Source organism: Lepus europaeus, chromosome 6 (genome assembly GCF_033115175.1).
Source record: "Lepus europaeus isolate LE1 chromosome 6, mLepTim1.pri, whole genome shotgun sequence".
Lineage (NCBI taxonomy): Eukaryota > Metazoa > Chordata > Mammalia > Lagomorpha > Leporidae > Lepus > Lepus europaeus.
The window spans coordinates 13,943,561-13,958,015 of record NC_084832.1 but is presented as its reverse complement, the minus strand read 5'-3'; the positions used below and the strand labels follow the sequence as shown (position 1 = coordinate 13,958,015).

General features: G+C 49.9%; 1 protein-coding gene across 2 annotated transcripts in view; it reads right to left on the bottom strand.

Annotated features, from left to right (window-relative positions):
* Positions 1–12,969, bottom strand: part of SLC15A1 (solute carrier family 15 member 1) — a 33,160-nt gene extending 20,191 nt beyond the window's left edge. The window contains exons 1-10 of one of the 2 annotated variants that reach the window (XM_062195271.1): positions 12,829–12,969; positions 10,709–10,725; positions 10,314–10,395; positions 10,072–10,213; positions 9,502–9,621; positions 7,251–7,350; positions 6,970–7,060; positions 4,475–4,558; positions 2,348–2,430; positions 144–230 (exon numbers count right to left, since the gene is read on the bottom strand). In XM_062195271.1, coding sequence (XP_062051255.1) covers positions 144–230; positions 2,348–2,430; positions 4,475–4,558; positions 6,970–7,060; positions 7,251–7,350; positions 9,502–9,621; positions 10,072–10,213; positions 10,314–10,395; positions 10,709–10,725; positions 12,829–12,901 — 879 coding nt within the window. In that variant the 5' untranslated portion in view covers positions 12,902–12,969. The remainder of the gene's footprint in view (positions 1–143; positions 231–2,347; positions 2,431–4,474; positions 4,559–6,969; positions 7,061–7,250; positions 7,351–9,501; positions 9,622–10,071; positions 10,214–10,313; positions 10,396–10,708; positions 10,726–12,828) is intronic. The other variant, XM_062195272.1, reaches the window with a different exon arrangement.
* Positions 12,970–14,455: the final 1,486 nt, after the last annotated feature.

Here is a 14,455-nt window from a genome sequence, read left to right as displayed (position 1 = left end):
CACACACAGTCCCATTGAACATGCTAATCCAGGTCAGGAGGTAAGTGATGGTTTTGTCCAGGTGGCCTTAGCACTCTGAACTGAAACTGTGGAGGTTCACTTTGTAGAGGAATCGGGCAGCTGTAGCAAGAACAGTGACTTACGTCGTATTTCTCCTTAGCCCAGTCCAGCCAGTGCTCCCTCTTGGGAAACTGCTTACTGCGGTGCCTAAACCTATTTTTGATGGCAAACTGAAGGAAGGAAGAAAAATGAAATTCAAAATAGAACCAGCTACTGTATCACAGAAATACACTTCCATTAAATCCCTTTTAGTGGGAAAATATATTTGTGAGCAAAGCAAAACAGAAAGTGGTAAACACTAGCACAATGAGTATGTTGGAAGGCACGGCGGATGCCTTTACATCTGGTCTCTAAGAGCCGCTGAGCCGGGGTAAGCTTTGCTTTCCAGATCCTTGAGAGAAGCAGGTTTGACAGAAATGGAACACAAGACACACTCGCCATTTCAGTCTTCCACAGCCATTTAGACACGCAAAAGCAGAACAAGTGAAATTAATTTGAAATGTGTTTTATTCAACCGAATAAACTTCAAGTGTGATTTTAATGTCATCAATATTAAAAAGTTAATGAGAATTTTTGCATTCTTTTTTTATACCAAGTCTTTTACACGTTATCCAAAAAGTAACTTTACACTTATGCCATAACTCAATTAAAAATGATTCGTGAGGCACAGAGAGAGGACATTATCTCTATGTTTGTTGATTCTCTCCCCAAATATCTTCAATAACTGGACCAGGCCAGGCCAAAGCCTGGAACCAGGAACTTGGTCCAAGTTTCCTGCCTGGGTGGCAGGGATCCAGTTACTTGAGACATTCCCTGCAGCCTCCCAGGGTGTGCAATAGCAGGGAGCTAGAAATGGGGGCCGGAGCTGGGAACTGAGCCCAGGCACTCCCGTGAGGGACACAATGTCTTAACTGGCCTATGAACCACTAGGCCAAACACCTGCCCCAAATATCTCAGCTTGATACCAAATTTTTATCAGAAATATTTGTATTTCAATTTCACAAAGTTTATGTTTGAGAACTAGATTCATGTACTAAGTCGTTCGAAACGAAAGCTTTCCAATAACCGAAATGAATATTAGTTTTTAAATTTAAGGGTGAGAACCCACTACATAGAAAAACATTTATGAGAAAATAAAGGTGACAGCTAAATATATTTTAAACTATGCTAACACCAATCAGAAAAATAAGCTGGCCTGTCATCATAAAGGAAGGGCTGGGAAGATTCTTAGCTAACTGCCTTCTGGGAGACACCTTCCAGACAAGCAAAGTGCGCTCACAACAAGGTAGCAGCAGGAGGGGTTGCTGATCATGGCTGGGACACGCGTATGACCAAAAGGCAAGGACGCCCAGCTGCCGTTATCAAACTGGGTGATACACTTCTCATGGCTGAGTAACACAGTCATTCTTTTGAACGAAGTTGTCGATTACTTGTTAAGGAGGGTCTTGGACAGCGCGCAGGTGAGGGGAGGCTCTCCCTCTGCTTGCAAGTATCTGTTCGGTGGGAACAGATTTACCATGGGAGGGAAGGGGGCAGAGTTGCACCTGAAGGGAGAGGCCACAGCTATTTCATAAAGTGGAATTCATTGCAGTAAGGCCAGGTCGAGAGAAAGAAAGAGACCTAAAGTTACACTCCGGTGTCTTCTCATCCAAAACTGAAAAATCAGTAAGAGACACATTTCTCCTGGTTATTCTTGCACAACATGTATGTTTACTAAAAATGGGGAAGATAAAAGGGAAAATCTCGTGTGATCCCATTATCTAAGGGTTCCTACTCTCAACATTTCCTGCCTATATATAAACCTGTATGTATGTATGCCATGTAGGTACGGAGAGAAGAAAGCAAACCGGGCACATTCTTATCCCCAAATACCCTCTGAACACCAGACTTCTCAGAGGACAGATCGTACTGCGAGTTAGGCATTGCTTTCCTGTTTTCAGCAAGTTGGTACGTTTGCATTTTTGCTGTTACAAAGACTACAGTGGTATTCTTTGCGAAGGTGTGCTTGTTTTTAACGATTATTGTTCTCAGACTTGGTTTCTGAAGGCAAGAGCCACTTCGATTTGCTTTGCTTTGACTACGGATCTTCAGGAGCTCTGAGCCTTCCCCATTTTCCCTGCTTTGAGTCCTGTCTACATCTTTTCCCATTCAGTGAGTTTTATGGGAACCTCCCATTGATGAAAATAAATAAGGACACTAGAATTTCAAGACAAGTCAAAGCTTAATCTGCAGTGGGAGGTTCTAGGGCGATCACACGACACTGAGCGCGTGCGGCTGCAGTACTTACGCCGATGCACTTCACCACTTTGCTCATGATGTTCCCCTGCGGCTTGAACTTCTTGTACATCCCACTGCCAATGACGAACACGACTGGGGGGCAAAGAAGACGTGTGAACGCATGCGTGCGGGGCTGCCTGCGGCCTAGAGACGAGCTCTCGCCTGCGTTATAACCTTGCTTCAGAAATAACCGGATTGCTTATAGAATGGGTTCACCTACCTACCTCACAATCAGAAACTGGTTTTGGGTCTTAACACCCACCACGTCTCTGAGTAATATTATACTGTGTTCTAAGAATCAAATATTTAATCGCTTCTCGGCCTTTTGGCTAAGATCAAGTGAAGAATCAACTATCTAAGTTTAATTCCATCAACGCCCAGAACCTGGGGCAGCTCATTCACACTGGGCCCTGCTGTTTAAGCACAGCTCCATCTCTAGTTAAAGGGAGGCAAAAGGAGTTAAATGCTTTCGTGCACAGACTACTTAAGGAGTTATTCTACAAACACAATAAACATAGGTCTCATTTTCTGGCCACAATAGCAAAAGAAGTCTTCCTCTTCGTCTTCTTAATATCCAGAAATAAAAAAAAAAAAAATAAAAATGGATCTATGGAAACTTTTACTCCGCCCTGTGTGGTGGCCATCTTTTCCGGTGGTCCCCGTGCTGGAGAGCAGTGATCATGCATTGTGTCTGCCCTTAGCAGCTCCTCAGTGAGGCCAGCCTTCTGGGGAACTTCTTAGCCAAACGCATGTTGTGATAATTATATGCAAAGAAGCGTTTCTACAGGAGGCTCTGGGAACATGGTCCCTGTGGCAGGATTTCTGATTATTCCATCACAATCTAGTAATTGCAAAATGCTGATGGTAGCTTGAATTCTACTTGTTTTCCTCAATAAAGAGGGCCTGTGCTTCCTCTCCACATATGTGTCTGTACCATGGGTGTCCTTTATAGGCCATGGAAGCAACAGCTGCTCCTGTGCGAGCTTAATGCTGGCACAGATGGTGAAGACAGTCAGTAGAATGAGTCTCCAGTTTCCTTGCCAACTAATATTCTAATCTTCAAGCCTCTGGTTACCTGAAGCATAATTTAAGCACAGAAAGCTCTAGAAGCACTATCAAGGTATGGTGTTTGTACCATTCGCGATTCCTCCATGGGAGAAAGTCCAATTTTTCATGTATGAATGACTTGTATAGACCAAAAGAGAATTTGTCAAGCATTTATTAACACAGTGTCTGGTACAGAGCAGGACTTTTTGAAATGCTCTCTGTCTCCAAACCCAGAATCAGAGACAGGGCATAATGGAACCTTCTAAGGGAAGGAAGGCAGCAATATTTGAAGAGTGATGGGGAGAAGAGAAGTATTAAAAAGGGGGAGAGTACGAATCCTTTGCAGAAGCGAAAGGATTGAGCTAAGTTGCTAAAACGTGGGCGAAAGAGGATCTGTCTGATACTAGGAAGATTTGAGAGGAAAAACACCTGGAGACAGTGATGTCACTGGACGTGTGCGAAGCTGCCAGCTCTCTCACTCGAGTGGGAGGACAGGCTCTGAGGAGCACAGGTGGCCGCTGTGCTGTTTCCTTCTTGCACTACCATCTTGCCATGGAGAAAACCACACACTTCCTAAAAGCCAATGCCAAGAACTAATATGCAAATCATTGCATCTAATATACTCATGCACGCATGTACCCTCTAGAGAGAGAGAATTCTAAGCCAAAACATTTTGGGATGATTATGGAAATTTAGGTGTTCATGGGAAGTATTCCAATGGCCACTGAACAGGGCTGTCATGTCTTCAAGTGAATTGTCGGTAAGCACGTGTTGCCAAGGACAAAAGCTTTCAACTGTGGGTTCAGCTAGTCTAGCATCTTCCTTCAACTTTACTTTAATCTGCCTAAACAGCATCAAATTCTTCAATGTCCAACTCGATTGATTCTTTGTCCTGTAAACTTTTGTGTATCCTGTGCCTTATGGAATCAGCTGCCAACCCTACTTTCTTTGAGTCCCCAGAGCAACTGTAACGGGTGATGGCAATTCTTCACATACCTTGCCATGGGGATCTTTAGAAATTAGTCACAATAGTTAAAATGGGGCCTGACCTGGTCATAAGCTTGAATTAAGTTGACTGATTTCTACTTACTCAGGGACACAGCCATGAGGATAGCGGGAATCCCAAAGGCCAGTGGGTAGCAAGCTTGTTTAACGTGAATTCCACATTGTTGAACTTGGGAGAATCACAAGACAAAATTAATTACAGCTTTGGTCATGTGCACAGAGTTCCCATTTTCGAAAACCCTTCACGTCTCATCTAACATTCTAGACCCAGCCATGTGGCTTGCTCTCGTCATTGCCAGCTGAGAAAGGCCACTCTGCAGGAGACAGAGCAGGAGATGGAGACAGGTTCTAACCTTAGCCCCTAAACACATGTGCAATCCTGGCCAGACCAAAAATCAATGGGACTATGTTTGCTCAGTGGATTTTCTTAGTAGGTGAGACAGACATGGCCTGGATACACAAACTCAAATGTACGACGTACAGTAAATAAAAGTGCACTGGAGATAAAAATAAATGCTGTATGTTTTTGTGTTCACCCCGGTTAGGTAAGAATGAGATGACCCAGGTCAGGGGTTGGTGAACTTGTCATGGGAGGGCTGGACAGCAAATGCGTGGCTGTTGTGGGCTGTCTGGTCTCTCACAGCCGCGCAACTCTGCCTTTGTGGGGAAAGCGCCAGCCGACACATATGTAGTGATATCATCCAGATGTCTGGGTTTCTGCCAACCTTCAACTGAAGGAGAGTTTGCTCTGAGATTCCAAGATTAGTAAGGGGAAAAAATAAGACTTTGTAAGGGGCAGTGGAAATGACCAGAAATCCTTTCCTCAGTGGAAGGCTGGAGCCTCCAGGAACTATTGGATCCTGTGGGGGCTTTGAGTTTGAATACTTGGTAGAAAAGTGTGGGGCTGGCACTGTGGCATAGGGGGCTAAGCCTCTGCCTGAAGCACCGCCATCCCATATGGGCACTGGTTTGAGTCCCAGCTGCTCCTCTTCTGATCCAGCTCTTTGCTGATGTGCCTGGGAAAGCAGTGGAAGATGGCCCAAGTGCTTGGGCCCCTACACCTGCATGGGAGACCCAAAAGAAGCTCCTGACTCCTGGCTTTGGATCAGCCCAGCTCCAGCCACTGCAACCATTTAGGAAGTGAACCATCAGATGGAAAACCTTTCTCTCTGTCTTTCTGTAACTCTGCCTCTCAAATAAATAAAATCTTGAAAGAAAGAAAGAAAGAAACCAAGAAATAAAGAAAAGAGAAGAGAAGGGAAGGGGAGGGGAGGGGAGGGGAGGGGAGGGGAGAGAAGCGTGAGTCATGCACATGCTTCCTATTCATGGCAATGCACTTGAACTGATTACAACAGCTTTCAGGTTCTTTCATTAATTAGTAGCTCTGTGAAAACCTTTGTCATATGCTTGTTCTATATTTGTATGAGAGGCATGATTTTACTTTTTAAAAAACTATCTGGGCCAGTGCTGTGGCACAGTGGGTTAATCTGCAGCCTGCAGTGCCAGCATTTCATATGGGCGACGGTTCGAGTCCCAGCTGTTCTATTTTCCATCCAGCTCCCTGCTAATGTGTCCATGAAAGCATCAGAAGATGGCCCAAGTTCCTGGGCCCCTGCCACTCCTGTGGGAGGCCTGGAAGAAACTCCTGGCTCCTGGCTTCACCTGGCCCAGCCCTGGCCATTGAGACTATCTGGGGAGTAAACCAGCAGATGGAAGATTTCTTTGTCTCTCTCTCTCTCTTTGCTTGCCTTTCAAATAAATAAAAAACTCTTTTAAAAAAACTTATCTTTTGATAGAGTCTATGTATGCATGATACATATGATGGTCAAAGCCAGAGGTGAGAGAGGTAAGAGAAAATACAAGAAGAAAAACGATTACGTGTTGACACAAAACATGTTGTAACAGGGTTTAACTGGCTGTCACCACCAAAATACTACTCTATGCAGAAATACAGACATCCCCAGGAAATACTTTATTTCATCCAATTCAGGAGTGGACACCACGGTCTTGTTCGTTTGTCCCTAATAATTCCAGACACTCTATTCCACCTCAAAATTCACAAACTCTCAAGGGGGCCCTGGCAGCTACAAACATCTCAGCATTATTGCCGTTTACTGTCTTATTTTCCTTCTCTGGGCAATTTTTTCAGAAATACTTGAGATGAAAGCAAGGCAAAGAAAATGCTTCCCCCCTAAGTTCTTCCTAGCTCCCTGAGACATCAGCGGGGAGCCACGCTCGATGGCTAAAACATCAACTGCAGGACCCGGCACCTGCCTTAGCTCGTATCTCTCATTGTGGCCCGGGACTTCACGATCCTAATGATTTAGGAAGACCGATGCCTGCGCTAAATGCCAAGGATGGTTTGACTCTTCAGCTGTCACTGGCACAAGGGATGAAGTGAGATTGGAAAAGCAGGTAAAACCAGAAAGAGAAGAAGTTCAGCTTCTCGATTGCAATGTCCGTCTCAACAAGGGTCTGAGGGCTGAAGTAGAGGGGGAGAAGGGAGGGAGATGAAACAAAGCAGGGACACAATGCTTTTGCTGACTACCTTCCTCACAACCCAACAGAGACGTTTCTCACCTCGGACCATGGGGGTGATGATCGTGGACAGCAGACTCCCAGCGTTAATGGCCAAGTAAAAGATGGAAAAAAACCGGTTTCTTTGCTTTTCCTGTTATGGAAAGGATAAAGGTAGTTATGCGTGGGGCGGTGGAGCTGATGCTCTGACCTCACTCCCAACTCCACGCAGTCAGGTGTACTTGACAAGACTCAAATGGCGAACAGACTTTGTGTCTGTGGAACTTAGTTTCTCTACATGCACACCTCATTTCTGTGGGCCCTGGGCAGGCGCCTGCTCTTACCTGGCCCTCCTCAAACTGATCGCCGCCAAAGGCAGACACACAGGGCTTGATTCCTCCTGTCCCGAGGGCTATCAGGATCAGGCCGATCATGCACACCGCCCTAGAGAGAGACAGGAGGTTAGGGCCCAAATGGCAGAGCCCTAGCAGGAGCCTTCTCTGCCCGATTTCCTCAGAGGACCAAGAGCAGTGGTCCATGTGGAGCGGAGACTCAACCTTCCAGTAAGACAGTTCCCAGGATGCAGTCTGAGAGCCCAGTGCCAACTGCAACTCATGGGCCTTCAACTTCCTACTTCTCTCTAATAATTTGCCATCGAGAAAACGAAAGCAATGGCTAGAAATCTGAACAAAGACTCAAGGTTGGGTTTCTTTGGTAGCCTTATCATTTCCAGTAAAAGCATGGGTGACCAAAGTGTCAATGGGACAAATGAACGCATTGTGTCTGGGACAATCACAGTAGACCCGGTAATCATTAAATGATGTTGGAAAACATGTTTTCATTGAAAGCAGACTACCGGGTTATATTGCATGATCTTAATTTGTTTACAAAATACAGAACACCGGAAAGAAATAGAGCAAAAGACATATTGTTACACCCAGGAGGTAGGGCTAGGAGTTTTGTATTTTAATTTACGTTTGTATTTTCTAGCCAATAAGTTTTTTTTTTAACCTCCTGAATTGGAAAAAAAAATCTTAGCATTTATCAACCTGCATTTTGTAGTTTGATTAAATTCACAGTTAGGTACTATAACGTGTATAATCTTAGTTGCTAATATTGCTTAACAATACTAAAAAAAGTTATACAACTGAAATACACAAAGTCAGGGCAGATACTGCACAGAAAGAACCTATAAAATTCATGCTTCTGAATTAATTAACTGACCAGAGCACTGCTTTTGTCTTGTTCACTTCCTAATGGGACTTGTATTTAATGTGCTCACCCTAAGCATTTCAGAGATAACCCAAACCTGGTCAGTTGAACACTGCAGACCACTTCCTTTGGTGAGGGCTTTCGGTGTGTTCCAAGACCAAACCCGTGAAATAAAATAAATGGCTAGGAATTCTGGAACACTCGTTTGCGAGGCAGTGCCCTGGGTGCTTCCCTGGGCTAGCCCAGAGCAGTTCTGTTACTGCTCCTCTTGCAGGTGTGTAACTCACAAGGCACAGAGGCTAAGGAACTTTCTGGAACTTTCTTGAGTTGACATAACCAGTAATGGTCATAGGCAGGACTTAAGGCCAGCCGGGCTCTGAAATCCGTGTGCTTAACTTGATGTTACAGGTTAGGAAACTAGGCACAGGGAAGACAACTTGGTCTCTATCACACTGCTCTTAGGCGGGAGAGCTGGGGAGTGGTGTTGCTGGGGGGTAGTAGTAGCAGCCAGGGGCCCAGGCCAGCAGCCATCTCAGCCACAGATAAACCGCAGACATGGGCCCTGCAGACATTAACTTGACCCTCAGTTCTATTCCGCAGCCCATAAGGTGCTTTAGGCACTGACAGTCATTTGCTTGGCAGGACGGCAGCCGCGGGCAGCAGCCCAGCAGAGGGCCTGGATGTCGGTCACGCTTGCCATCAAGGCCCCAGCATGAGTTACTGGGAAGGAGGGACAAAGGAAACAGAATGATTGCAGGAGCAGAGCAGCGTGTCACAAGGCAAGGGCAGGGGCCGGAGCTGTGGCCTCGCAGGGAAAGCCGCCACCTGCAACACCAGCAGCCTGTACAGGCACTGGTTCAAGTCATGGCTGCTCCATTCTGATCCAGCTCTCTGCTGACATGCCTGGGAAATTAGTGGAAGATGGCCAAGTGCTTGGGCCCCCGTACCCATGAGGAAGACCCGGATGAAGCTCCTGGCTCCTGGCGTTGGCTGGCCCAGCCCTGGCTGTTGTGGCCACTTGGGGAGTGAACCAGTAGGTGGAAGATTCTCTCTCTCTCTCTCTCTCCCCCCCTTTCCTTCCCCCACCCCTCCCCCTCTCTGTCACCCTCTCCCTTCTCTGTCTCCCTCTCCCTCTCTGTAACTTCCTTTAAAATAAGTAAAATAAATCTTTAAGAAAAAGGAAGAAAAGCAAAGGTGCCGAGCCCCGAGGACACCGGATGGTGTTAAGGATCGAGTTCGGTGCAAGAATCAACTTGGACACGAACACCCTGTCCACCGACCACACATTGTGTGGATGCGCCACGCCCCCTGTCACAGCCAGCAGGAGGGCAACAGGCCACAGACTCCACCCCACAGGTGAGGCCGAGACACCCATGCACTCACACGTGCACAGGGAGGCTGTCGGGGGTCCCGTCGTGGTTGCTGTCTGTGAGCTCATTGACGGAGCTGAGGGAGGTGACTGCTTGTCCGATGGTGTAGACGATGGACAGCCACACGATGGTCCTGTGTTGGGAACGGGTAAGAGAATCCACGTGAGCTCCACGCTCACTGTCTGCTTCCCACTCCCCCAGAAGAGCCAACCTGGCCTTGGTCCACTGGGTTCTGCAGTGTGAGAATGGCTGGAACCTCTCAGGAAGGCACTGAGCTTACAGGTGCAGAGCAAAGCCTGGCCCAGCCGGGAGGAGAGTCACCTTCTCTCTCAATTCCTTAAAAAGACTCCATGCTCAGTGTCTACCGCACTGCAGAAATTAGCACTGTGTATCTCCCAACAGGAGGAGTTACTCCTCTTGCGACTGATATGATATTTGGCCAGGGGCGGCCCCTTGGTGATTTCTGTGGCAACCTTTGGGCACAGGGCATACGCTTGCTTCCAGCAAGCATTCAGCCGAACAGCAGGCTGCTGCACTAGGCTCCGGGGATGCGCGGTTGAGCTGAAAGGGGGCGATCACTCACTTGAACTTTCCCAGCCACGCATCGGCGATGAGAGCTCCGAGAATGGGCGTGAGGTAGCACAGCGCGACGAAGGTGTGGTAGATGACCGTGGACAGGTTGTCGTCCCAGCCGATGAAGTTTCTGAAGTACAGAATCAGGAGTGCTTTGCGCAGACGGCAGGTGGAGGAGGAGGGGGTCAGAGTTAGGACTGGCCGTGGCAGCCCACCGCCTGCCCCCGGGGCCGCCAGGGGGCGCGAAGTTACCTCTCATCCCATAGTAGGAGAACCTTTCGCAGAACTCATTGACCACGATGAAGAAGATGCTCAGGGGATAGCCGAAGCAACTCTGGCCAAGGGAGAAACAGCGGAGGCTCAGCATCCCTGTTCAGCGACTCCCCGGGAATCGTCAGCTTTGCTGTCAGTCATTCCGCATGGAGACAGCAAGGAAGCGAAGCCACGAGTTCTGTTGCAGGTCTGAGAAGGACTCTGCACAGCACTTGCCAAAGAGAGGACCCACCACACAGCACCAGCCCCTCCCAGGTGCTAGATGCACAGTACCCATTTGCTAAGTGAATGAGCACCAGTGTGAACATTTAGGAGTCAGGCCGATTGCAAATTGACAGAATGAAGGTGGGTAGGGGAGGGACAAGGATACGTACCCGTGACTTAGACATTCCTGAAAGAAAAACAAAGCATGGTTGTTAAAGTGAAGCCGTTCCGATATTTCTCGCTGCGTTCACACCCAGCCCTCTGACCTATCTCGGCGGTGTGTGCAGCGTGCCCACCACAACCCCTCCGGCCTGGCCTCTGGAGCCCCGTTTCAGAGGCTCCTCGGGCAATTCCCACGCACAGAGGGGACCACCAGTGGTTCAGAGAATCAGGCCAAAGCCACTTCTCCATCAAGCACTCGCAGGGTGGCCCATCAGGACGACATGGAGACTTTTCAGTCTGTTCCTCATCACCTCACAAGGTTGCGGGGCTTTTTGTGAGCTTCAAGTGCCTGGAACGTAAGATGCTGACGGGGGCCTGACACACAGTGAGGAGCCGCCCACCCCTGCCTTCCCCTGCCAGCACTCTGCCCACACGCGGGACGCCAACGATGCCCAGAGACACGCTCGAGCCTGCGACACGTGTAACAGCAGCTTCCTTGCCGGGCTGCCCTGGGCCAGGGGAACGCGCCCCTCCACACCCGTGCTCTCAGGCTTGCCGCCCACGGGACCTGCACAAAGCCTCCTCCAGCACTGCTGTGCGGTCAGCAAGGTGCAGTCGTGGCTGCTTTTGCTTTTTGTCTCCATTCTAGAGCAGGTGCCTTCCAGGGCAGGACCACGCGCCGTCCGTCAGAGCAGCAGCTCCACAGCCCTGCATCGTGTACTGCTTGTACCACTAACAGGGGCTTGCGGGCAGAAGAACCAGTTAGGAGAGCAAGACAGCGAAAGCGAGAGACACCAGGGAGTCAGTGCGAACTGAGCCCAGGGGGCTCTGCCATCCGAATCTAAACAGTGCCCAGCACCGCCTCGGCCTCAGCCACTGCTCCTGTCTGCCCTGGCCCTCATCTCTCGTCTTCACACCTGCCCCACGCACGAACACGCTGCCCTGTGTGTTTCAGTACCACGTGTTCTGCCCGTTCCCACGGGGGATCCGTCCCCTCCCTCACCCAGCCCTCAGTGGTCTCATCTTGGGTTCTTTCTTGTTGGGGGTCCTGGGCCTGCCCCGCCTCTCTTTGGGATCAGTGACCCGACAGCAGTGGACCTCAAACTTGAGCGAGCTTCGGGATCACCGCAGAGCTCGTGAGCCCACGTCGCTGGGCCCCGGCCCCAGAGCTGCTGACGCCAGGGGTTCGGGGCTGGCCCTTTGAATCCGCGTTTCCAACAAGCTCCTGGTTGGTGCTGCTGCTGCTAGTCTAGGCAGCAGGCTTTGAGAACCGCTGCGCCGCAGAATTCGAAGTAATCCTTAAATCCCCGCAGCCAGCCACGTGTTGCACACAGCAGTGGCGATGGCTATTTGAAAAGCAGCTCAGCTGGAAACCAACACTGGCCGCTACAGCCAGTGCTGGAGAAGGTTGGCTTCCCCGCACCCAGGGATCTGTCATTCTAACAAGTTCCAAGGTGGCATCCAGGGGCCAGACTTTGCAAGGTGCACGTGGGAATTGCAAGGTGCACGCGGGAACATGAATTGTCTGAATGGTCTCCACAAGGAAGCTGTGCACGCTGTCCTGGGCAGACATGAACCCAGAAACTGGGCGGCATGCCAAAGCCTCCAACGTGGCTACCCACCTCTGTCCCTTCCATGGTTCCCCGCTGGTGGGCGGGGCTCTCCTATTTGCCACCTTGGGTTTTCATGATGTGTACAACCGACCCTCCCATCACAATAAACAGAACCATAACCCCACCTCCAGGGCTCCCTTGCTGAGCCCCAGCCTGGTCCTCCAGCTGCACCCCCGTGCTGCCTAAGCTGGTGCCTTCCTGCCTGGTTCCCATCACATGGGTCTGGGGAATACTTCTGCCTCCCATGAGACGATCTTGCATTTTTGCCCACTTAACAGAGTGTTTCAGATGCTGTTTTAGTCCTCGCCCTAAGGAGCAAAATGCTCTGTCCTGGTCTCACTGGACCCCAGGTTCTGGGTGGAGATCACTACTAAGGGACTTTTCTCCCCAGGTAGACTTCCTTGTGGGAAGGGGTTGCCTCAAGGGCAACACGTGGAGAATGAGGGCCCTGGAGGAAGACCTGGGGCTGTCTCTCAGCTCTGCCACCTGCCAGTGGGGACCTTGGACAAACCTACCTTTGTTCCAGAGAGCCCCAGAATCCACAGATGGCCCCCATTCCTCACAGAATGGCTGCAAGGAGTCATTCATGGGGCCCTGAACAGAGCCCGGCGTGTGCCCGAGAGGAAGACTGTGCCGTCTCAGAAGCTTCGGCACCTCGCGTGGTGCTCCCCACAGAGGGCAAACTCAATGTTTGTTGAGTGAGTTCTAGTCCAAAGAATCAGTTGCATCAGGCAGTGGGTACAAGGTTCAGATTCCGAGGCTGCTAGTTCCACTCGCCCCTCCGAGCTCGAGCAGCCTCCTTCAGCCCTGAGCGCCATGGACTTCAGCCATGTCCCCTGGGGCATGCTGTCCTGGCCCCCACTGGGTTTGGCCAATGGGGAGCCCTGGGGAGATCAGGGAGAGGGAGGCAAAATCAGGGTATTCGTTTCTTGGGTGCTGTTCCGCACAAAGACACCTTGGACCAGCTGCGTCCTCAAGTAGCAGCCATGGTGCCCTTAAGCTGGCCCTGAATACCCATCTCTCTCCCCCCCCCCCCCCGCCCCTCCTGTCACTCTGCAGACCTGTGTGTAGCCATGGTGAAGCTGCTGTCTGTGGGCCCCAACCCCACCCTCGCCTGAACGGGCTCGCTGTTTACAAACTCTCCTCTGCCAAGGGTGCCATGTATCCTGACAGGCGTGCAGGTACGCCGTGCGCAGGCGTGGGCTCCACGTGCTGCTGTCTCTCTCCATCACCAGACCGGAAGGAGTCCCAGTAACCACTGGAATGGCAAAGACAGACCGGGCATGCTGTTCCTTGAAAGCTGGGTGCAAACCAGGCTGTGGGTACAGCTTGAGTATCCCTGACCCGAAATGCCTGGGACTGGAAACGCTTCCGATTTCGGAGCTGTTGGATTTGGGAAATTTGCAAAGACTTCACTGGTTGAGCATCCCTAATCTGAATCCCTAAATGCTTTCAAACCCCTGTTTGTACCAGGCTATTCCAAAAACGACATGGAAATCCTTATTAGGAAAAATGCATGGATTACAAATATTTTTCCCCCAAAAATACTCTTATCTTTTAATTATATTTTAGCACTGCTGCTAGCAATCTTGAAAAGCTATACTTCCCCAGGAAGTTCGTGGAGCCCCCTTGTATTATTCAAAACCCTGATCTGTAGCAGTGGTGCTTCCTGCTCTCAGGACCTGGCAGAACCACCTGCTGCTCTGCCTGAGACTTGAGGTTTTGTGGCCAAAGCCAGGGCTGAGGCCCACACGGAGGCCCGCATTGATCTCGCCGTGCACCATCTCCGGAAAGGCAGGGAGGGCGGAAGACCAGACCGCACAGGGACGGCCGCCCCATCACCACCCCTTTCCCGCACTCGTCAGAACCGGGGTTCCCTGGGAGCGGCTGCAGCTTTCTGGGCTAGTACACACACTTCTTTGCTGCAAGTAGCACCTAAGTGATAATGGCGAGGTCTTGTTGGCTTCAGACAGACATGGTTAACAGAAAAGAGACCCAGTGTTTGGCGGGCTTCGATCTTACTTTAGTGATCATCACGCCCAGCACTGGGTGACGGAAATGGAAGTTCTCACTGTCACCCCGCATCCAGTGTGTGGGAAGACAAGGACCTCTGGAATCAAGAGGCTGAACCTGAGCTCGGCT